The sequence below is a fragment of the Candoia aspera genome, chromosome 2 (assembly GCF_035149785.1).
Source record: "Candoia aspera isolate rCanAsp1 chromosome 2, rCanAsp1.hap2, whole genome shotgun sequence".
NCBI lineage: Eukaryota > Metazoa > Chordata > Lepidosauria > Squamata > Boidae > Candoia > Candoia aspera.
In genome coordinates this window covers 201,340,517-201,362,303 of record NC_086154.1, presented here as the reverse complement: position 1 = coordinate 201,362,303, position 21,787 = coordinate 201,340,517, and the positions used below count along the sequence as shown (strand labels likewise).

General features: G+C 35.8%; 2 protein-coding genes across 3 annotated transcripts; one reads left to right on the top strand and one right to left on the bottom strand.

Moving 5' to 3' along the window:
* Positions 1-2,085: 2,085 nt before the first annotated feature.
* On the bottom strand, positions 2,086-4,930 carry RMI1 (RecQ mediated genome instability 1). The gene is made up of 2 exons (XM_063295192.1): positions 4,794-4,930; positions 2,086-3,969 (listed from the first exon to the last, which is right to left on the bottom strand). The coding sequence occupies exon 2, from the start codon at positions 3,961-3,963 to the stop codon at positions 2,278-2,280; it is 1,686 nt and encodes a 561-aa protein (XP_063151262.1). The 5' UTR covers positions 3,964-3,969; positions 4,794-4,930; the 3' UTR covers positions 2,086-2,277.
* A 505-nt stretch (positions 4,931-5,435) lies between these two features.
* On the top strand, positions 5,436-21,531 carry HNRNPK (heterogeneous nuclear ribonucleoprotein K). 2 transcript variants are annotated; one of them, XM_063295194.1, is made up of 16 exons: positions 5,436-5,596; positions 7,389-7,445; positions 7,552-7,610; positions 8,104-8,201; positions 8,316-8,372; positions 9,643-9,686; positions 10,558-10,630; positions 11,327-11,440; positions 14,050-14,178; positions 14,514-14,815; positions 15,132-15,186; positions 19,119-19,169; positions 19,691-19,712; positions 19,792-19,874; positions 20,123-20,292; positions 21,056-21,531. In XM_063295194.1, the coding sequence occupies exons 3-16, from the start codon at positions 7,562-7,564 to the stop codon at positions 21,084-21,086; spliced, it is 1,278 nt and encodes a 425-aa protein (XP_063151264.1). In that variant the 5' UTR covers positions 5,436-5,596; positions 7,389-7,445; positions 7,552-7,561; the 3' UTR covers positions 21,087-21,531. The 2 variants fall into 2 exon arrangements, with proteins under 2 accessions (XP_063151264.1, XP_063151263.1); XM_063295193.1 differs by having other exon boundaries at positions 20,996-21,531.
* Positions 21,532-21,787: the final 256 nt, after the last annotated feature.

Sequence of the window (21,787 nt, the reverse complement as noted above, 5' to 3'; positions counted from 1 at the left end):
TGTAAAAACAGATACCATATATAACTTAAAACACTGGTATCAATGGGCTTTCCCTAATCTTGACTAAAGATAGATCCAACCCATAGAAAGTAAATACTACAGTATCCCTGACAATGGCCATCTGGTCTCTATTTAAACACCTCCAATTTTGTATCCTAAAACTGCAATCCTATCCCATTTAAATGGAAGTAAGTCCTGCTGTACTGTTTACAACTCACTGAGAACTACCTTGAATAAAAATTTGACTTTTATTTTTTTTTGGAAGAGAACCTAAATTGAAAATGAGAGAATTGGAAATGGAAGGTCATACTTGTCAATGGTTTGCTTATGCTCAGTTGACAGAAAGATTTAAATTGGACAAGAATTTTATTTTATAAATGAGAAAACTGATTTTGAATTGGATTTGTGTACTAATGACAAACTTATTATTGCCAAGATGTTTAAACTTTTATTGAAAATGAATATGGAAGATGAGTATGTTAAAGACTGTATGATTAAATGAGCAAAAAAAACTGGTTACAATATAATGCTTCATCAATGGAGAGTATGTGGAGTAAAGGATTGAAATTTACATTGAATTATAATTTGAAAGAGAATTTTTATAAAATGATGTATTGTTGGTATTTAATCCCTGATAAATTGTCAAAGTTGTATAAAGGATTGTCAAATATATGTTGGAAACATAATCAGTGTGAAGGTACTTTTTACCATATTTGGTGGACATGCAAGAAAGCTAAGAAATATTGGGATCAGATATATACTTTAATTCAGAGAATTCTCAGAATAAATGTACAATTGAAACCAGAGGCTTTCCTTTTAGGTTTGAGGGATAAACAGATTGAAAGAAAATATGGGACTTTATTTTTGTATATAACAGCAGCAGGACTTTTATATGCACAGAGGTGGAAGGACTTATACCCACAATGGAAGAATGGATGAAGTTAATGGAATTGGCAAAATTGACTACTTTGATTAAAGAAAAGATAGCTACATTTCTACATGGAAACCTCTTTTTGATTTCTTACTTGAAACTGAAAGAATTTCAGATTCGATGTTCATGATTATAGAAATATTGTGTACTATTGTTAATTTTAAAGAGGTTAATGTTTTTTATATTTGTATCTGTACCAAAGGAAGTCTGAAGCTATTCTTTTTCTTTGCACTAATTTTGCTTTTTATGATCTTTTTGTTTCTTGTTGAAATTTAAGTTTTATGAAAAAAACACCTACCCTGAATAAAAATGGATAGGATTGCATGATATTGCTGAGGATAGCTTTTATTTTTCTCCCTAGTAATTTTAAATTATCTAAAATGTTCTTAGTCAAGGTACAACTAGCAAATATACTAACATTAGGAGAAAATGAAAAATATCAATTGTTTAGTTTTTTTTTTAAAAAGCCTATTACAAACGAAAATCAAGTCCATTTATTTTAAAGCGCATAAGCAAAGAATTTATTAGATAGCAAGTTGCTAGAGAAGGCAAGAACATTCTCCTTTTCATAAAGCCTCCAAAAAGCATAGTAGTAGTTATATTGTAGTAGCAGCAAACCAAATCTAAAAACATCTCATTATCTTTGTTTCCTTATCAATATTCAACCCAGTTCTCATGTCTAATTATTCTCACCCTCTCCACTGGCCCTGCAGCTGGCCCATTTATCACATTTTTTTTGGAGACATCCTATCAGATAACAGGTTAAAATGGTTGCATTCTGATTCATTCACAAATCACCTCCACATTATTTTAAATAAATTTTATTTTTAAAGATTTGTGTGAATGCCTAAATACAGTGTAAATACTATACACGAATGACCGAGCTGTCAGTCAAATTTCTAAGCTTGAAAAATTGGGACAAAATTTTGACTATTTCATTTATTTCAGGTTTTTCAAAATACATAGGTTACAAATGCCATGTCAATATTGTAAAACTTAAAAAAAAATCACAAACAGAAGACTGACTTGTTCATTCCAAATATGTATGCATCAATTTACTCACTTTAATAGTGCAAAGGATGAAAAACTTTAGGAATAAACTCTTTTCTTTTCCCCACATATTTAAAAAATTACTTTAAATATGTGGGGTTATTTTAGGGAAATATTTAAAACGCCAACTATTGCTAAAACAAATACGTATCTTGAGTAAACTAAAGAAAATACGTTCTAGTATTAAAATATTTTTCCAGTCTTCGACTGAGTCTCTGAACTCAAATAGTAACACCATAATCCAACCTAGTCTAATATACAGGTTTTTCTCAAGATTACAACCTGCCAGCTAAATGTTAAATATATAAGCGTCTTTTTAAGTTATTCAAATCATTTATATTAACATCTTGCAAAACAGTTACTGTTGCTTTTGTCTGGCAAGCATTAAATTCAATAGTCATCAAGCAACAGAGGTCTATTAGTTCTCTTTGGCATTTCTGTAATCCCTCCTTGAGCTTTGGGTATAGGACAGGATCTTTCCTCAGTTGCCTCATCTCAGATACAGAAAAGCCAATCAAGCTTGTTAGAATCTCATCAGCAAATTCAACTTCTAGATAAGCTGTGCCATCAGATATTTTTGCTGTTATGTTCCAGAAGCCACTGCTACTTATGAGCTTTCCTGTAAGCGTTACTATAAATGCTTTAATTTTCACAATAGTAATATATCTGGGCTTGCTACTTAACAGAACAGATAAATATGTAAAAGGAGGTGTATCTAAATCAACTTTGTGACACTTATTTTTTGTTTTGATCATCTGTACTTGCTCAGAACATAATCTGAATTCTGCATTACTGCCTATTACTCCATCATTACAGATTTTAGAGGATTTCTTCTTGACTTTACTGACATCTAAATTCTCGATGTATTGTCTATTATAATTTATAGTAAAGTCTTCCATGTCTTCTTCAAATGTATTATACATTCCTCTTTCACTAGATTTTTTTTCTTGAACAGCTTCATTATTTATACTAGTATTAGTGTTCAAAACATGTATCTCTTCTTGCTGGATCTCTTCTATTAAAAGTAAATCATCATCCATTGAAAATCCATCAAAATCGCCTTCCATATTTTGTAGAACTGAAACAGTTGGTTGTTCATTTCCTGAAATTAACTCTGCAGGTCTTTGCTGTAAGCAGTTCCTTTGGCTGTGAGGAAGAGAAGGCACTGTAGAATTTAAACTGGTACTTCTGCTACAGTATCCACTTTCAGGGGGGACTTCATTTATCCTTAATTCATCATTTTCCTCAAGACTTGCCAGGAGGTCTTCATCAGAAGGCCCTAATTCATCATCAGGCCTTGAAATTTCACCAATACCAGACCTCACAATGTTAGGACTGCAATCTTCTTCTCCAATTAGCCTAGCGAGTACTCTCTCCAAAGCATATGTCTCTAAAAGGCTATCAACTTCACCTCCCAATAATTTCACATTTTCTGGTTTAAGCAAAAGAACACCTAAACGATATGTAACTTTCCCTTGTATCATAACTTTGGTACCTGGAGGTAGACCACCATGGAGTTGAGGAATGGGCTGATATTCCATACCTTGGATAAGATGTATGCCATCAGTCATTTGCAGCAGAAGCATTCGAGTAGGATTTTCTTCCCATGACCTCAAGGTTCTCTGTGCATTAGCAGTTATTTCCTCATTTACAGTATTTTTTCCTCTTATTTTTTGCAACTGGGAATAAGCAGGCTGACTCACATCAACTATTGAATCAATTTGCACAGAATGAAAGCCATTCAATTCTCCTTTTGGATCACTTAAAATGCAATCAGGCAGAATAGGATATTCAAGATCTCTGAGATCTGTAAGAAGCCACTGCTCAAAAACTTGCTTGTTAATAGCAGCCTGAGCCAAATTGCTTCCATGTTCTTTTTCAATCCAATCAATACAAGCTTCTAGCCATCGTGTTGGCACTTTTACATGCCAGGTAGATAAGAGCCAAGTTTCCACTCTTAGTGCAACACCCGATGCAGTCATTTTCTTCTAAGATAAAAAGAAAAAAAAATGAATGCCCTGACGTGAAACACAGTAACTCCCCATAATATATATTAGATGTCTGATTAAACAATTGCCCAAGTTCACGCAGAAAATGATCTTAACATAATTTAATCCAGAATGAGACTAACCAAAGGAATCTACCAGTTAATTTACAGAAAGAAAATCAAGGTGTTCAGTTGGTAAGCAGCAAACTTTTTCTCCAACATCTGCTAGTATACCATTCTACTGCTGTTTTCAGATAATGAAAACAATGCAGTAATAGAACAGCTGAAGCACTTTCCCCTCAACACATTTATCAATTGTTTTACAGTATTTATTCAGAATTGTAAACTGAGAAAAGATGCTTCTTTTAGTTTTTTGGCATTACATAAATCATTGGGGAGGAAAGGTGGCAGAGTTTTTGTGCATGAGTTGCATAATGCCTTATTCTATCCTGATGCTCATGCCGTTGATTCTTCTCTTACATTTAAGAGCACGACACAGATTATTCCTTATTAAGAAAAGTAATAGACTGCTGTCCTACTAAAAAGCGAGTTCATTTATCACAAGGCTTATTTTTAGTCAAACGTGCAGTAAACGTTGCAATCCAAACCATATTCATTGAACATAATAGGTTGTAGTCTAAAAACCAAACTTGGGACTAAACTGCACGATTATTCTCCAGTTAAAAATGTGCAAATCAATACGAATTTCAGCTATAGGCAAACAAGGTGCCGTTTTCGGACATCTTACAGATTCACCTTCCTTCCCTCAACGCTGTTTGATTTCAGGGTTTTGATGAGAAACCCGAAGACTTTCTCTTCTCTTACCACTTCCCCAAGAAGAATGCGCCCATTTGACCCTCAGGCCCCTACCCCACGAAGCGAGGAGCACCCGGCTCCCCTTCGGTCGCCACACCACCGACGTCCAACCTTTTCCCCTTCTCCCGCCTCCTTTTGTTTTAAGCGCCAAAGCGAACCGAGAACCAAAGTTCCTTAGCTCTCGCGAGAAATCCTCCCCCTCCCCATTATGGAGCGTGAGGACGAGGCGGAGTTTTCATCGACGCCATTTTGTTTTTCCCTCACACGCACCGATTCGGGACAATTTCGCTCTCCTTGAAGCAGCTCTAACAGCTATAAAGCGGTTGGGATCGATTTTTTTTTACTTTTTTTTCACAGTAAGTACCCACTCTTTAAACAGGGGAGAAAGGAACCAGGAAAGATAGATAGTTAGAAGGAGCGATAAATACTGGCATATTACAACGTCACTCTCTTTAACGGCCTGAGGCAGAATTAGCGGTAGTAGCGCACCGACAGTTGCCACGGAGGGCGGGTATGATGCGCATGGTGTGCCCAGGTAAAGAACGACAGCTGTGACAGCCAATAAGGATGCAGCGGTGCAGCAAGCGAGCCAATAAGAGCGACAGTGGCGCGTGTGAGGGCGCGCGCTCTTGTTTTTCGAGCGCGTATCATACTCTGGAGGCAGCTTCGGCGGCGTTAGTCCGCTGCGTGGTGAGGAACCCAGCGGGCCTAGCAAAAGGCTTTTCCTGATCGTTCACTCCCATCCACCTTTTGTTGGTGGGAACCAGATACCTATATGTAGCATCCTCATATTTGGGCCTACGAAATTATCGGTACGTGTATAAAACGGGCAAATGTCTTCGTTGTGGGGTGGGCCAATATCACAACATGGCGTGAGAGTCGATTCGGTCTTAGCTATCCCATTCTCCGTTGATGGTGAGTGCCGCATGGCTGGCAAGAAAGCGTCGGGGCTGAGCCCGGTAGTCCCCAGTGCCTGCTGCAGGAATCATGGCGGCTGGTTGTAGCTGGGGGGGGGGGGGGAGGAGGAGAAGAGGGAGCGAGGCGTTTCCTTTTCTTGGTGGCCCTGTTGATTGTGACCGACTTCGTGAGGCCCCAGCACCCGCTTCTCCTTCCCTGAAAAGTCGGCAGAGTGGTCCCAGGCATCTTTTGTGTCTCTTGAGCCGGCGAATCCCGTGTTCTGGAGCCGCCGCGTGGCGGTGCTTCTTCCGCTCCGGACTCCTCCTCGCAGCTCGTGATCGCCATTATTGCTCAAGCTGGTGTTAAAGCCGCCATTTTTAGTTGCACTTCATCAAAGCTAGTCGAGATTACACAACTACAGTCGCGGCAAGGCTTCACCTTTTCTTCCTTCGTGGCCCCCTTTTGGGAAGGAGGGGAGTCGTTTACGATAATGTAGTTAAATCAGGCCCACCTTCTTAGAACCAGAAACAAGCTGCTTCAGACCTACAATTCGCCCTGCTGATAACTCGCGCGATCGAGACAGAACGGGAGATCTTTTTTGAACAGAGCACTATGCTATAGCCAAGGATTGGGTTTTCTGCCTCCTTTTCTTAGCATAAAACCGGTGTTTACAGTTAATCTTGTTTGATGCTTCCTCTCTAATACAGCTGTTGCTGCTGTCGATTACTAAAAGGACTGTAAATTGGGGTTTTTTCCCCCAGCAGATAACCAAAATCCTTTGTGTGGATTGGGTATATATTTTATCCGTTATAATGAGGTTGTACTAACATGAAGAAATGTATTTGTAGCAATACCAGGCTCATTATAGTTTTCAATCTTTTTTTCTGTTGATTTCTCCTATTTCAGTGTTAGCTTTTTGGTTCTAACTGTATATTAATTGCAAGTTCAGCAAAACAGATTGTAATCATCTTATTTTACAATTCTGTGTTGGGCTGCATTCGTTCTTCCTTCTGAGAAGGGATAAAGGGCAATTTAAACTTAATATAGAGATTATTTTTTTTCAACATTTTAAAAATGTTATTTAAAAATTACATATGCTGGAATTTAGTTCGATGACCTGATCTGCTGTATTTGTTTGGTTAGTTAAAATAATTACACATACAGAGAAATTAACTTTAGTTATCAAAGAAGGCAACCTGCTCTTGGTAAGAAAAATCAAGTAGCAGAATGTGATTTTTTTTCCTTCACAATAAGTATTTGTGCTTTCAGATTGAAATTAAAAATTTAAAATTAACTTGTAGTGCTGATTAAATATAGCACTGCCCATTGAAAAAGTTAGTCAAATAAATGCTGCAGGATAGCAATATGTTCATTAAAGTACATTTGCTGATCCAGTTTTTATTTTAATTCTTGCAGCCTAATGTGTAAATTGAGAGCCAGTTTGGGTTAGTGTTTAAGGTGCTAGACTAGAAACAGGGAAACCTGAGTTTTAGTCCTGCTTTAGGCATGGAGGTCAGCTGGATGAGTTTAGACCAGTCACTTTCTCTTAGCTTTAGAAAGAAGGCAGTGACAAATGACTTCTGAAAATATTGTCAAGGAAACTGTATGGACTTATCCATATAGTTACCAGGAGTCAAGACTGACTGGACACACACACTCCCCTGTAAATTAACTAGATCATCCCTTCATGTATGTTGCTTTTCATAGGCTACGTGATTGTTGATCCCGCCCAGAAGATTTACTTGGCAAAGATATATAATACTGGTAAGTGCTGGCAACCCGTTGCTAACCTCTTGTGTTCTTTAGAAAGCTGAGGATTCTGTTTGAGCACTTCAGTATATATTTATGTTTAATCGGTTTTGTCTTCAAGTTTGAAAACAATGGAGACTGAACAGCAAGAGGAGACCTTTACTAACACAGAGACAAATGGTAAGTTTATAAATGATAAAATATCTTAGTAAATTTGCTAAGTGCTAATTGTATAATAGGATTTATTATGGGCCCCATTACAGGGACTGGAACTTGGAACATGATCCCAGTATTCTGAGTAAGGGTTTCGAGATTAGTATAAATTTGTTTTGCTGTCAGTTATATTAGTAAAGAACTTCCTTTTTCTTTTTTAACATGTTCAACAAAATCATCCTTGAGATTTAAGGTAGTCTATTAGTCCCTCATTTTTAATCATCTTCATTAAAACTGAATTTAAAAGATCAAAAATTGTTCATTTATTTATTTGAAATATTTATCCTCCCCAATCCTAGAGGGCTTTGTTAATGCTGTTTGGGTAATGATGGCTTATGGCACATGTTTATATGTTAGGTAAGTAAATTATTGATGCATGAATAAAAATATGTATACTCAGCTGCTTCAAGAAGCCATCAAAAAGTGATTTTTATAAATAGTCCATTCTCTTAAATATTAGGCAAACGCCCAGCTGAGGATATAGAAGAGGAACAGGCCTTCAAAAGGTCTAGGAACACTGATGAGATGGTGGAATTGCGCATTCTGCTTCAGAGTAAAGTATGTTTATTGTTGATCTGCTAATTTACTGACCACATCGATCCCCTCCCCCCCAAAATTTATTCCCCACTGCAGCTATTTGGGAAACCTTAATCTAATTCATAACTTTTTTAGAATGCTGGAGCAGTAATTGGCAAAGGTGGCAAAAATATAAAAGCACTTCGTACAGACGTGAGTATTTACAAACTAAATCTTGATTATTTTGCAAAACATAGCATTAAGAGTACATTTCTAGTAATGTATATTTTAAGTAGTTGGCTAGTCCAAGCCATTTGTAATTATTTTTAAACTCAAGTCTCAGGATTCATTCTTAAAATTAAGACTTAAAGTAATGTGAGATTTCTGTCCTTTATTTTACAGTAACTTTACACAGAGTTGTAGCGTATTTAATTTTCTATACTTGAGAGTTTATGTTTAAAAAAGTACTCACTTGTTTTTGGAAGACATTAGAGATTAGTATTCTTAAGTGTACAGTGATTTTTGTGCAAACAGGCTTATTTCTCTGATAAAGATTCATATGAGTATTTTATGTATAGAAACAGCGTGGTAGCAACATTCTCATCTGGAAGGAATTTTAAGTGAACATGACTTTAAATATATTTACACATTTTTAGTGGGTTGACTCTTGTGAATAGACACGTCTAGCATTATCTAGACTTCAGCACCAAAGCAATATCTTTATTGTGCATAATCTTTTTAGTATATTAATAGTAATCTTGGTATTTAATGAATTATTTGGCACTACATTGTTTCGCATTGTGTATGATATTTTCATTACATTGTAAAATAAACTCTTGTAGAACGTTATAACTGTCAACTTTTAGTTAACTAGATCTGAGGTATAAGCAAGAACTGGGTAGTAATCACTTGGACATTAACTGACCTTTCTGAAGCTAGTGTGCTTAAAATTTCACATACCTAAATCCAGATTTCATACATATAATTCCTGGATTAGTAGTGGCTTTCCCTATTTCCCAGGATTTCAGTAAACTGAATCTCTACAGATCTTGTGTCTACCCTCATGAGCCAGCCTGCTACTGCAGCTTTTAATGTTCAAAGTAGTTTAGGCCAAGTAACTCATTATTAAGGTCCATAACTGTTAAGCCACAGTCAATGTAGCTATCCGTTATTGTGTTAGTCTTCAGAACAACTTAAGCTTGTAATGAGTATAGTTTGTATTAAATTAAAATTTATTGCTTTTCCCCCTCTTCCCTCTCCTTGTTTTTTTGGCCATATATCTCCGTTGCCCATGTACTGGATCGACTTGCCCCTGCGTTGCCCACCATGACGTTGGCCCATCCGCCCCTGAACGCCCATGTGAAAACCCTGGTTGGCTATGCCCAAAAATGTGCTCGTTGCCAAACGGGTGCCTTACTTGACAACTTCTGATTGAATGCCCATGCCCAATGCCAACATCCACGAACGCCAATGACCAATGCAGTACAATGCCAGTGTTTCAGTCCCAGACAGCAGTGGCCCCGAGCGGTATGTCCCAACAGTTTATGCCTCACTGCCTGATTAGAAAGAGAGAAATGTATATTATTACCTGCCTTTTATATAATTAAATAGTATCCCCATAGACGGTGTATTGTTTTTTAAGTTTTCTGTCTTATTTTCCCCATTAAGTCTTTTTTGTCACTGAACTTTTACGTGAGTTGCCCACCCAACAAACCACTAATTTTATTTCAATGGAAGGAGCACAGCTTCAATTGTTGTATATTTGCTGCATTGTAAATCAGATTGTTTCAAAATAGTCTCTTGCTCTGCTCTGTCTTTGTGGCCCACCTTGCTCCCCCAGCATTGCCTGTTCATAATTTTTCTGATGAAATGCTAACTCCTGGTTCACTCTCCTTCACTTCTCATTTGTGTTGTCTTTTTTGTCTTGCGTTTGTATTTGTTTTCTTGCAGAGCCCATTAGTAACCTAATTTTTAACTGGTCTCATAACCCTATTCCAAATACAGTGTTCACCCCTTGCATATTCACATGTTTCCTATGAGAAGGTGTGCCAGTTTAACGATGTAATAGCGAGGTTGTCCTAAATTAATGGTGGCGGGGAACATGAATATTCACTCCTGCTTTCAATTCTTCATCAATACCTTGTCCACTTAATCTGACTCCTTCCAAGAAACTCATTCGCTATCTCCCAAACCTTATTTTAAACTTGTACCATTTGTATTATTGGGCATAAACAAAGGTGCATGTTCTGTATCTTCAGTAAACAGGCTTAATTAAGTGGGGAATATTAACTGTAGGTTCTGTTCTATAAATTGATTTATAACCTGCATACATATGAATATACAACTTACTTCATTTCCCCCTCCCCTCTTTTTGTAACATCTTGATGTGATTTAACAGTATACTGAGTATAAGTGCAGATATTGAAACAATTGGAGAAATTTTGAAGAAAATTATCCCAACATTGGAGGAGGTGAGTATTCATCTATTACAGATTACATAGCTGAATCTTTAGATCTGGATGCACTTGTTTTGATAGTTAACTTTACCAATTAACATGAGAAAGCATGTCTAAGAATTGTATATTGGGATTATAGGAACCTAGGAAGTTCTCTTCTACCAAGTAAGATCATAATGCTATCTAGTTCAGTATTCTTAAATTGATTGACAGCCATTTTCCAAATCTCACGGTAGATGTTCTCTATCTCTCCTGATAGTGAGGCATACAGTATTTTAATATTTCAGACACTATATAAAGGTCACTGTCTAATCATGGACTGATAAGTAGGCGTTATTTGGTCTTCCAATATATACAACTATTTGATGTAAAAGAAATAAAGCATCTGTGTGGGAAATCTGTAAAGCCCTCAGGATTATTTGCTTTAAGCATCAAACTCCCAAAGCACCACAATTGTTTGAAATACAATTTTGTTTGAATACCAGTTACCTGCAAAGAACTAGAATGGCTTTCTTCAAATCATAGCACATGTAATTAGAAACCTAAATCTAGATCTGATAGGTGGTGAGTTCTGGAAATTGGAACAGAAGAAACATCTAATAGCACTGTTTTAATTACACATGTATAAAACTATATTCTAAAAAGATACTAATTTAAACAATGTTCACATTGCCCTAGTCTTTCTCCTAAACTTCTCATATTCTGTACCAGTACCAGCATTACAAAGGAAGTGACTTTGACTGTGAATTGAGACTCTTGATTCACCAGAGTTTGGCTGGAGGAATTATTGGTGTCAAGGGTGCTAAAATCAAAGAACTCCGAGAGGTAACAAAATTTGTCATTTGAAGTCTTAAAAATACTACATAATGTATATCTTGCTTGCTTATTTGTTTATTTCCAGTGTGTCTATACCAGCCCAGTTGCATATCACTAGGCAGTTTATAAATCAGTTCATAAGAATTTTCAAAAAAATAGTATCTAAAATAGATTGTATAGGAAACAGAAGTTAAGTCACCAAAGGCTTGTTGGAAAAACTTTTCTGAAAAGTGATAATGGGTGGAGAGTGTATTCCAGAGAGTCGGGGCAGTAAAAGGGAATAATTGCTTCCAGGCCCCCACTTTCTGAATTGAGGGAACTTAAAACAGAATGAACAGGCCATTCAGAGTCAACTTGGAGGAGATGGTTCCATAGGTATTCTGGGTCTTTACCTTGTAGGGATATATAGGTTAACATTGTTAAATAAATTCTACTCTTGACACCTATTGGAAGCAAATGTAGCAACCAAAAAGTAGGTGTTATGTTGCTGGACTGCTTTGTACTATCAATGTGTAGGCTGCTACATCTTGCACCATTGCACTTTTTGAGTAGGTGTCAGAAGTGACCCTACTAGATGTCAGAAATAGTCTGCAGTGGGATGTAAAATTAAGAGAATAAAGTGCCTCAAAAGTAACGTCGTAAATACGAATGAGATTTAGTGTCAAGTATGCTTGTAGGATCTCAACCTCAGAGAACCTAAATATTATATGGAAATTTGCTTTTTTGTTTCAGTGAAAGAAAGAGAAAATTCAGTCTTTATTTTAACTTTGATTACTGAAATTATCAGTGGCCTCTGAGAGAGTTGGGGAGGGTTGTACTTAAAGCTCTTTCTCATTTTACACCCAAAATTAGTATTGCTTAAAGTTTCTAGATGCCTTTTTTCTACTCTAGTGACTGGAAACAACTACCCCTAATATAGTAGTGGCAGCTTTTTACATAGCCAGTATTTTGCTAGCCTAAAGAGTCACCAAAGATTGTACCAATTAAAATAGTTAAATATTAATTCAGTGGAACACAAAAGTCCATGTTTAAGTACCATGACAAGCAGCCTAACTGAATGAATGATTTTGCAAAATTATTAATTAGTGATACTGTATTCAAGTTTGACTCTCAGAACAGAAAAAACGTTATGAACCGTTGACACCAAAGACCATGGTACCGGTAGTTCATTTCCATTACAAAAAATGGTGGCTAGGCAACACTCTAAAAACTGCATTACCACATGTAGATCTGTTTTAGATTTTAAAACTTGGAGCTGTGACTTTGCTTTTTTTACTTTCATGAAGAGAATATGATATCATAGAATTTCTTGAACATTTATTGTTCTGAAACTTATCCCCAGTGTTATTTTTCTGGATTGGTTGATATGTTTGATGAACTGCTCTGCCAATTAACATTCTTTCCCATGACAGCATATGAGATTCTGCATTAAATTCCATTCCATTCCATGCTTTTTATCAGATTTCAGTTTCTTCCAAAATAACCCCGTTTGTGTGGTTTTGAGTGGCATTAATGAGAGGGAGCACTTGCTGGGATGTGCTAAAATTTTGCTATTTAGTTTTATACAGGGCATAAGGATGTAGAGGTAGATTAACTGCAGTCTTAAAGCTGTGATAACTAAGCATTTGGAAAGATTAAATCTGGTTTTAAATTAGTTTTTCTGGTTGAATTTATGGAAAGAAGGGCAAATGGTTTTACTATGGTTTCGTACAGTAGAAATAAGACAGTGAAAGAAGAAAAGTAGGTGAAACAAATATTACATTTGCATACATCTTCGTACTATGAACAGTATTTTTTCTCTGAGGACTGCATTCCATTTACAGTTTTTTTGCTCCTGTACACATTGCAGTCATGGCACAGAGAGATAGCAGCATAGAGAGAGATAGGTACACTGAGAGAACTATGACTTCTCCTGGACATTCAGCTGCATAGGCCTTCATGCACAGTTATATAGAGGGTGGACGTTATACTGTTTTCTCCATTGAATCCTTTGAATAATTATTCAAACAGGAATCTGGTGTGTTAATAGAAATCAACCTTTGCTGAGGGAGGTATGGAGATGACTTGACTAGGACTATGAAAGCCAGCTTAATTTTAGCAAGTGTCCATTTATATTTATGAGAAGTCAAACATGATGCTGCTAAGACTGGGCTGCTCATGTGTTAAAAAGCTTGAGAATTTCTGAGGTTCCTCAAGGAGCTGCCTGTATGTCTTGTGTGTGTGTTTTAATTGTATGGCATAACAGTTCGGTGTGCATGCTGCTTTACTTGCTGGGAAGTCCTTGTGAGGTCCTCCAGCCAGATATGTAGACTATTTAGCTGTGACAAGTCACATTGCCCAGGGTACATCACGAGGAGGCTAGTCTACATTGCACCGAGATGAGCTGGGAGAAAGTGACTGGCCAAGGTCACCCAGCCGGCTTTCATGCCTAAAATGGGACTAGAACTCACAGACTCCTGGTTACTAACCCAGAACCTTAACCACTAGACCAAACTGGCTCTCTCTTTTTAACTTAGTCTGTTTATTCAAAATAAAAAAAAATAGTGTTAAACATTGTTAAGCTTATTTCCTGGCTTTAATGCTTGTTCTGAAATATTTCCATGTCACTTTCTTGATAGAACACTCAAACCACTATTAAGCTTTTCCAAGAATGTTGCCCTCATTCTTCTGACAGAGTGGTTCTAATTGGTGGGAAACCTGACAGAGTTGTGGAATGCATCAAAATAATACTGGATCTTATATCAGAGGTAATTTAATCTAGAACACATTTGCATTCATACACCCCTCCCTCATGATCATGTACAAAGTCTGTCTAGAATTGTATATATAGGCATATAGTAATAGTAATGTATAGAAAGGCAAATCTGTTTCAGTGATAGAGGCTTGGATTCTTAAAGTGACATTTCTGAAATAGATATTAACTGCTCAGTAGTCTTCATTTTATTGCTGTTTATTTCATTGTAATGTATTAATACTTTTCAGCACTGTATATTAATAAGCAAATGCAATACAAATTTTATAAGACTTAAAATAAGACAACTGAATATATTAAAATTATTTATGTTTCCCTTTTTTATATCAGTCACCAATAAAAGGACGTGCACAGCCTTATGACCCCAATTTTTATGATGAAACTTACGACTACGGTGGATTTACAATGATGTTTGATGACAGAAGAGGGCGTCCTGTGGGATTTCCAATGCGGGGCAGAGGGGGCTTTGATCGAATGCCTCCTGGCCGTGGTCGTCCTATGCCTCCACGAAGAGATTATGATGATATGAGCCCTCGCAGAGGACCACCTCCACCTCCTCCAGGTCGTGGTGGTAGAGGTGGCAGCAGAGCTCGCAATCTTCCTCTTCCTCCCCCTCCCCCTCCTAGAGGCGGGTAAGTTTACTTTGTAAAAGCTCTGATTAAGTAATTAATACCTGTCTTGAGTAAACTCTGCTGTTAAGCAGAGCTGTGTAGAAATTACAAGTCAAAATAGCATTTTGCGCAAGATCTTAGTAAGAATGGAATAGAAATAAGTGCAACTTTGGTGACAGGATATTGTTTCACTAATAAAAAAATGTGATGTGCCTCATCCTTGTTGCCTATTTATTTGGGAGACTGGATTTTGAAATGTGAATGAGGTAATGGAGCAAAGTGAAATTGCAGCATGATGCTAGGAAATACTACAAATTATGCATTTTGTTTTCCTAAGGGACCTTATGTCTTATGATCGAAGAGGTAGACCTGGGGATCGCTATGATGGAATGGTAAGTTTGGTTTAGAAGAAATCTGACCATGTGAGCATACTATTTTTCTAATAGAACAGCAGAGATGGAATCCTCTTTAAATGTCCCTTTTTGTTTATAACTAACTTTGAATTGTCTTTAGCAAGATTTCCAAAATGCAAATATTAAGTTGGTTACACATAAATTTTTTAATCAGTGTGACATTTGTGTCAAGAAAATTGTTGTGCCTTCTAAATTTGGAGAAATTTCAGCTAGTTTTAAACTTAAAGATTTAAATTTTTATTAAAGTTTACAGATACAAAGATAAAAAACTAATACAAACTTAAGAAAATTATAAAAAGTAAAAAAATAAAATGTGCAGAGAAAAAGAAAAAAAATAATAAAGAAAAAAAGGAAGATACATAAAGGACTTCCCCCTTCATCAGGACAAGTACAAGCAATTTCAGGAACTTATCACTTAGAGAAAGTGATACTTAACAAAAGATCTCTTCTCATATCTCATCTCTTATCTATAAGCAAATTTTAAAGCCCCATCATTCAGTCCTAATCAGCAAAAATCCATTAAAAGTTACCAGAAATAACAACATACATATTTTAACTTTAATCAACCCAGTTTTATATTCCTTTACTTTTAAGACAGTAACTAATCACTTTCTCTAAGAATATAACAAAGGATCCCTTCTTCCTGTATCTTAACTATAAACAAATCTTTAAAGCCTCATTTGGTCCTAGTCAAGATAAGTCGATTAAACTACCAAGAGCAACAGCATACATATTGTAACCTTGGTCAAATAAATCAACTTTGTAATCCTTCTGTTCACTTTTAAGAATCTTAAAAGAATTCTTTTCATTTTCCCTTTGTCTCGTCTCTTAGACATTCCTTCATAAGTTTAACACATCTTTTTTGTAAATCCAAGATAAGAAAGTTATTCAAGTCACTGATTTATTTGCATGTTCCTTTTAGTTACTAAGACATCAGCCAGTTTCATTTATAAGTCCAGTGTAAGATCCTTTTCTATATCATTCTTTTAGACTTACATTTTTAAACCCACATTCAGATTCACATTTGAATCAACCTCAATCTCTTGTTTTGTCCAGTAAAATCTGTTCCTCTTTTATAATCTCTTTTGAATTCATTTTTATAATGGATGATCGTAAGAGTAGTTTCTGAATGCATTGTTCCCAAATATCCTTGAATTCTTCCAAAGTTGGATTAATTTGCTCCATTCTGTATTAGTGGGTCTCTTCTCCTTTAATATAACCTTCAGTTCTTTCTGGTTTCTCTAGTGTCCAACCTTCAAAGTCCTCTTACCATGTTTTTTTCCCCCCAATCAACATTTTCCCATGGGAAGGTTTCTTACACTTAGTTTCAAAATCTCCATATATTTTTCTAATAAAATTTTAAACAACCCACAAGAAGGATTCTTATAATTAATTTAAAATCTTACTCCAAGCCTCTCTGGCCCCTTTAGTCGGTTTATAACTTTCCAGAATCAACATTCTAATCACCCTTTTGCTGTTCATTCCGAAATAAGAATTTTTTTTAAGTCCTTAAAATTCTGTATAACTTCTTTCATCAAGGATAAAAGAAAACGCACCCGGTGCAATGAAACTTTCCTTTCTGTAGGTTCTTAATATCCAAAAAGCTGTTAACAAGCTGTTTCCAAAAGTGCTTAAGGAAGGATGTGAACCCAGTGTCCTATTAAAGGCTCCAAAGCACAGCTTGAGCAGATACGATTTTCCTTTGGCTCCCAGAGCTCTAAAACCCATTGGAGACCGCTATCGTGTGGTCTCCTCATGGGAAGCCACTGTATGGAGCGCTTATGGGCAATCCTGGTCCTCTCCTTGCTCCAGAGAGGAATTCCAAAGAGGCAATCCATTTGCCAGCTCCTTGTTCCGCCACAGTTGATTCTGCTCTCGCAGAGCCATCTTCAGTCCGCCATTGCTTCCCCAAAAGTCTAAACTTAAGGATTAAGAGAAGTTTGAGAAACATTGTATATTTTCACTACTTTTTAAAAGCATAAATATAAAAAATATTTAGGTTAAAAAATGTGGGATGTTGTTCAGCTCTGTATCTGGAGTTTGAATGTTACTCTAAATGTGTTTTGCTATTTACAGAATGGTGATATGCTCCCAAATTTTTCTAGTAAGAGGAATGAAATATCAGGAAAGTTTGATTGTTAGCAGTTGCCCATTTTTAGAGCAACTAATTCTGAACTTTGGAATATATTACTGCAGGAAAAATGTTTGCGAGGCAACAGTTTAAGTAGCTGTTGGTACAACTGTTTTATGCAAAGATAGGCTTCAATCCATGGCTTTTTTCTCCATGTTGTAACATCACCTGACCAGAACTCTACTGAGACTTTTTGTGGAATGGTGAGGTGGAATTTATTTCTCCCTGCTCCTAGTGCCACAGAATTCTCCACTGCTCTTGAATGTGGGGGTGGGGGTCTTGAGGAAGGGAGGAAATGAAAATAGCCTTCTTTCCTCTTCCGTCAGTGAGATTCCTTTATTAAATCAGTAGCTTTTGGAAGCTCTTCAATTAATAAGCAGTATTTGGGGCCAACTTTTATTTCATGAAACTGAAAGGTAAATAAGAGGAATTGAATGTTTATGAAAAACTTCATTTAAGCCTTGCTCTGATTATACACACGCGCTCCCAGCACACTTTTGATTTATGTATAATTTAATGCAATTTAAACCATTTTGTATCCATTATATGATCATATGCACGCATAATGAAATTGTCTTGCTGTTCAGGATTTTTTTTTCCCCTTCAGTATGTAATAGTAATTCATCTGAGCCATCTGATTAGGTGAGAATGTGAGGATTTTGCCTTGTTAGTGCTTTGTTTACAGCAATACAGGAATATATGGTGGCTGAACATTTTTTTTCATGTCAAGGAAGTTACTGTTTTCCCTTGCTGTTTTTTTATCATGAGCTGAAGAGTGTTTTGCTGTTGCTTTTAAGTAAGACAAATTATGATTATGGATTCAGTTGTGTATCTGCTTATAAAGGAATAAGCCCCAGTAAATTCAGTAAAACTTGCTTCCAACTATATGGTTGTACTTTGAAATCTTAATGTTTAATCCGTACAATGTTCTAATTTGCATAAAGCAGAATATGCATGTTCCTGGAAGTATTCTATTTGCATAGGATGCCAGTAGAATTGTTTTACCAAGAAAAAATACAGAATATTGAGGTACCAAAATTGATAAAGCACTTTTTGAGGGAATGTGTTTTAAAATCATAATTGGAAGTTAAACTAATTTAACCCCAAAGAATAGATAGACTGTGTTGTTCCCTTCATCTCTAGCTAGGAGATGTGTATTTCTATTAAGATGTACAGCAAATTGTAAAAGCGTTTTGATTAAAAGTGCCTGATTCTGTATCACGGCGGTCGGATAATACACGTAGGAAGTAAAAATTATATTGGAGCTAGAAATTCACCCAGTAGACTTTCGTTTGCATTAGAAGAAGGAATGAGGTGATTCCTCTTTGATTCCCTGCAACTTTGAATTGGCTATTGTCATAATCAACCTGTGGTGTAATACATGGGCTGCAGATGACCCACACTTGAGTGGGAAGCTCTATTGAATCCAAAATTCTTCTCTAAAGATTCTTTGTATTTATTGTATAACTGGAACGTGTCTGAATTAACATTATCATGGTGTATTTCAATCTGTTAACTCAGTAATAGAAAACATTTTGTGTATGAATATGCTTAAATTGCCAGTATTTTGAGACAGGTGTCCTTGTTTTTCTTATTTTCTTATACTGTAATACAAATCCTGTGATAACTCGGTATGCATCTGAGATGATTAATAGTAAAACTGTAGTTGTCTTTCATCAAGTTATAATCATACATATAATTTAGAAGTTTGCTTGAAGATCCTCACTGGTTTGATTTCCCCCTCTCTCCCCTTTCTTTGTGCTGTGTCCTGCTTGGCAAGATGATGCAGTGTCATGTCAGTGCTTGTGATGACATAGAAACACCAGAAATGGTAGGTACATTCTTTCTCTGTTTTAGAGTTATGTGATTTGTTGCAGTTTGTGAATGGAAAAAAATTGCCTTTTAAACATACTCTTGATGGAAGGGCAGATTAATCAAGAGCTAATTTTACTACTAGTTTGCCCATAGGCCAAAACTGCTAAACTTTATTAGTAATGAGGTAAAATTCTAAATCCTCTTCCCTGAAAATAATTACCATTAAATTTAATGGGATGTATTTCTAAATAGGCAAATATATGCTTTATCTTTGATAATGGTCTGGAACAATTTTCCCTGCATTTTTGGCTTGAGATCTTACCTGATATGAAGTCTAAATACTTCGTTAATGCAAGAGGAAATCATGGATTATCGTCAGATGCCTGCTTGGGTCTAAAGATACATGATAAATGAAATAAAATTCTCCCACAGTCATAGTTTTTATTTTGTGGAATACTTTCATAACATTCAATTATATAGCTTAAAATTGCTTATATGGAAACTTAGACTTTTTTTTAATCTCCTTTATTTTTTTAGTTTGAGGGTGGATCAGGATATGGTAAGCATTTATGCATATGTATTGACCACAATTTACAGTTTAATCATTTAAAGGGCAAGATGCATATGTTTTAAATTAGACTATTCTTATGCAGGGGGTCGTGGTTCTTACGGAGATCTTGGTGGACCCATCATTACAACACAAGTAACAATACCCAAAGATGTAAGTATATTTATTTACTTCCATTTTGACTTTTCTTAAAGAAGAGCAAATCTCTAGGACAGTTAGTTATATTTACCCAAGTTCTAGTACTAAATTTGTACTGTTGAGAATATGGAGAGAGTAGGTGAAAATGTTATTTTTTTTACATTTGCACATAATAGTCGTTATTTATCAATTTGTCATGCTAATTATGGGTTAGAATGTACTAGTTGAGTAAAATACTCTACTAATTAACTTTCTGTTTTCAGCTGGCTGGTTCTATTATTGGAAAAGGCGGTCAGAGGATTAAACAGATACGCCATGAGTCAGGAGCTTCAATCAAAATCGATGAACCCTTAGAGGGCTCAGAAGATCGAATAATCACTATTACAGGCACACAGGACCAGATTCAAAATGCACAGTATTTACTGCAAAACAGGCAAGTTGCTCTTAAGCTGTATTTCTAACTTCATGTAGGTGTGTTTTGCTTGTGTGTTTTTTTTAAAAAGAGCATTTAGAGAAAAAAAAATTGAGTCGTACTTAATACTAACTTCTAAATTTAGTAGTACGCCTTTCTCTTCTGCTTTCCATTCTTACTCAATGAAGAAGCACTCAAAACTAATCTTTCAGGAAGTGTCCTTAACCAAAGCAGCTCTCATTTCTTTGGTGAAAACTGCTGCAAAAAACCTACTTTAATCTTATATAGAGCCTGTAGAAAATAATAGAAGATTTCAGTTGGATGTTGGTCTAGTTCTGTGTGGAAGACTAGTGATTTTGTTGTTTTTAGATTACTAAAGTGACAACAAATCGCAGTCTACCATATGGCACAGTCCATGCCTCTACAGGACAAGTTGAAAGCTATTGTTGCTGTTAATGCAGCATTTCACACCGCTTCCTTTTCTGCCATGTATATAACAGCTTTAGATTTTACATGCTTTATTTCCTTTAACACCAACTATTTAGTGAGCATCTTGCAATGTTTAACTTTAATTTTGCCTGTAGATTAGCTACTAATTATGTTGACAAATGTTATTATGTATTATCTAATTTTATTACATTTGTAAATGTATTTGTAAATATTGATTCAAATTGTTTGTTCAACCATTCTAATACATGCCTTTTTTTTTTCTTTTTCCTTATAGTGTGAAGCAGTATGCAGATGTTGAAGGATTCTAATGCAAGATATTTTTTCTTTTTTATAGTGTGAAGCAGTATTCTGGAAAGTTTTTCTAAGACTAGTGAAGAACTGAAGGAGTCCTGCATCTTTTTTTTTTTCTTAAATCTGCTTCTGTTTAAAAAGCCAACATTCCTCTGCTTCATAGGTGTTCTGCATTTGAGGTGTAGTGAAATTTTTGCTGTCACCAGATGTAATGTTTTAGTTCTTTACATATAGGTGGGTGGGACTGGGATGGCTTGCGAAACTAACATTGGTATTTTAAAACAGCAGCAGAGAAGGTAGATTTTATTTTTATTTTTTTTTTCCCCCTATGTTGGTTGTAAACTGTAATGTTTTCTGTCACTTGTGAACCCATTGCTTTATACTTTTTTTTTTTTTTTTGAAGTGGGGTAGGAATACTGATAGTCCACTTACCCCAACATCCATTCAATGCAGTGTGCAAAATGTAAGCGCTCTTTTGTAAAACGTTCTATGATTTTAAAAATAAATTTAGTGAAACAATTCTTGCAGTCCTTTCTTTAAGAATATTTGAATAGCTAAAATACACACTCTACAGTCTACATTTATTCAGTTTGCCTTTTTTCTTCTGTATACCAGAGAAGCAGAATACCAATTCAAATATTTTGGTAAATTGGAAGTATTGATTGCACTGATTCTAATTTGGTGTGTGTGAAGAAATTAACATACATTAAATGGTTTTCTTCTGTTGCTCAAGTTGTATTTCCCTAATTAATGTATTGCATTATGTTGGTTTGAA

Excerpts from the sequence above, each read along its gene's own strand:
- RMI1 (XM_063295192.1), bottom strand. The coding sequence starts at position 3,963 with ATGACTGCATCGGGTGTTGCACTAAGAGTGGAAACTTGGCTCTTATCT.
- HNRNPK (XM_063295193.1), top strand. The coding sequence starts at position 7,562 with ATGGAGACTGAACAGCAAGAGGAGACCTTTACTAACACAGAGACAAAT. Across the intron at positions 7,611-8,103 it reads TACTAACACAGAGACAAATG|GCAAACGCCCAGCTGAGGAT; the intron begins GTAAGTTTATAA and ends CTTAAATATTAG. Across the intron at positions 15,187-19,118 it reads GGGATCGCTATGATGGAATG|ATGATGCAGTGTCATGTCAG; the intron begins GTAAGTTTGGTT and ends CTGCTTGGCAAG.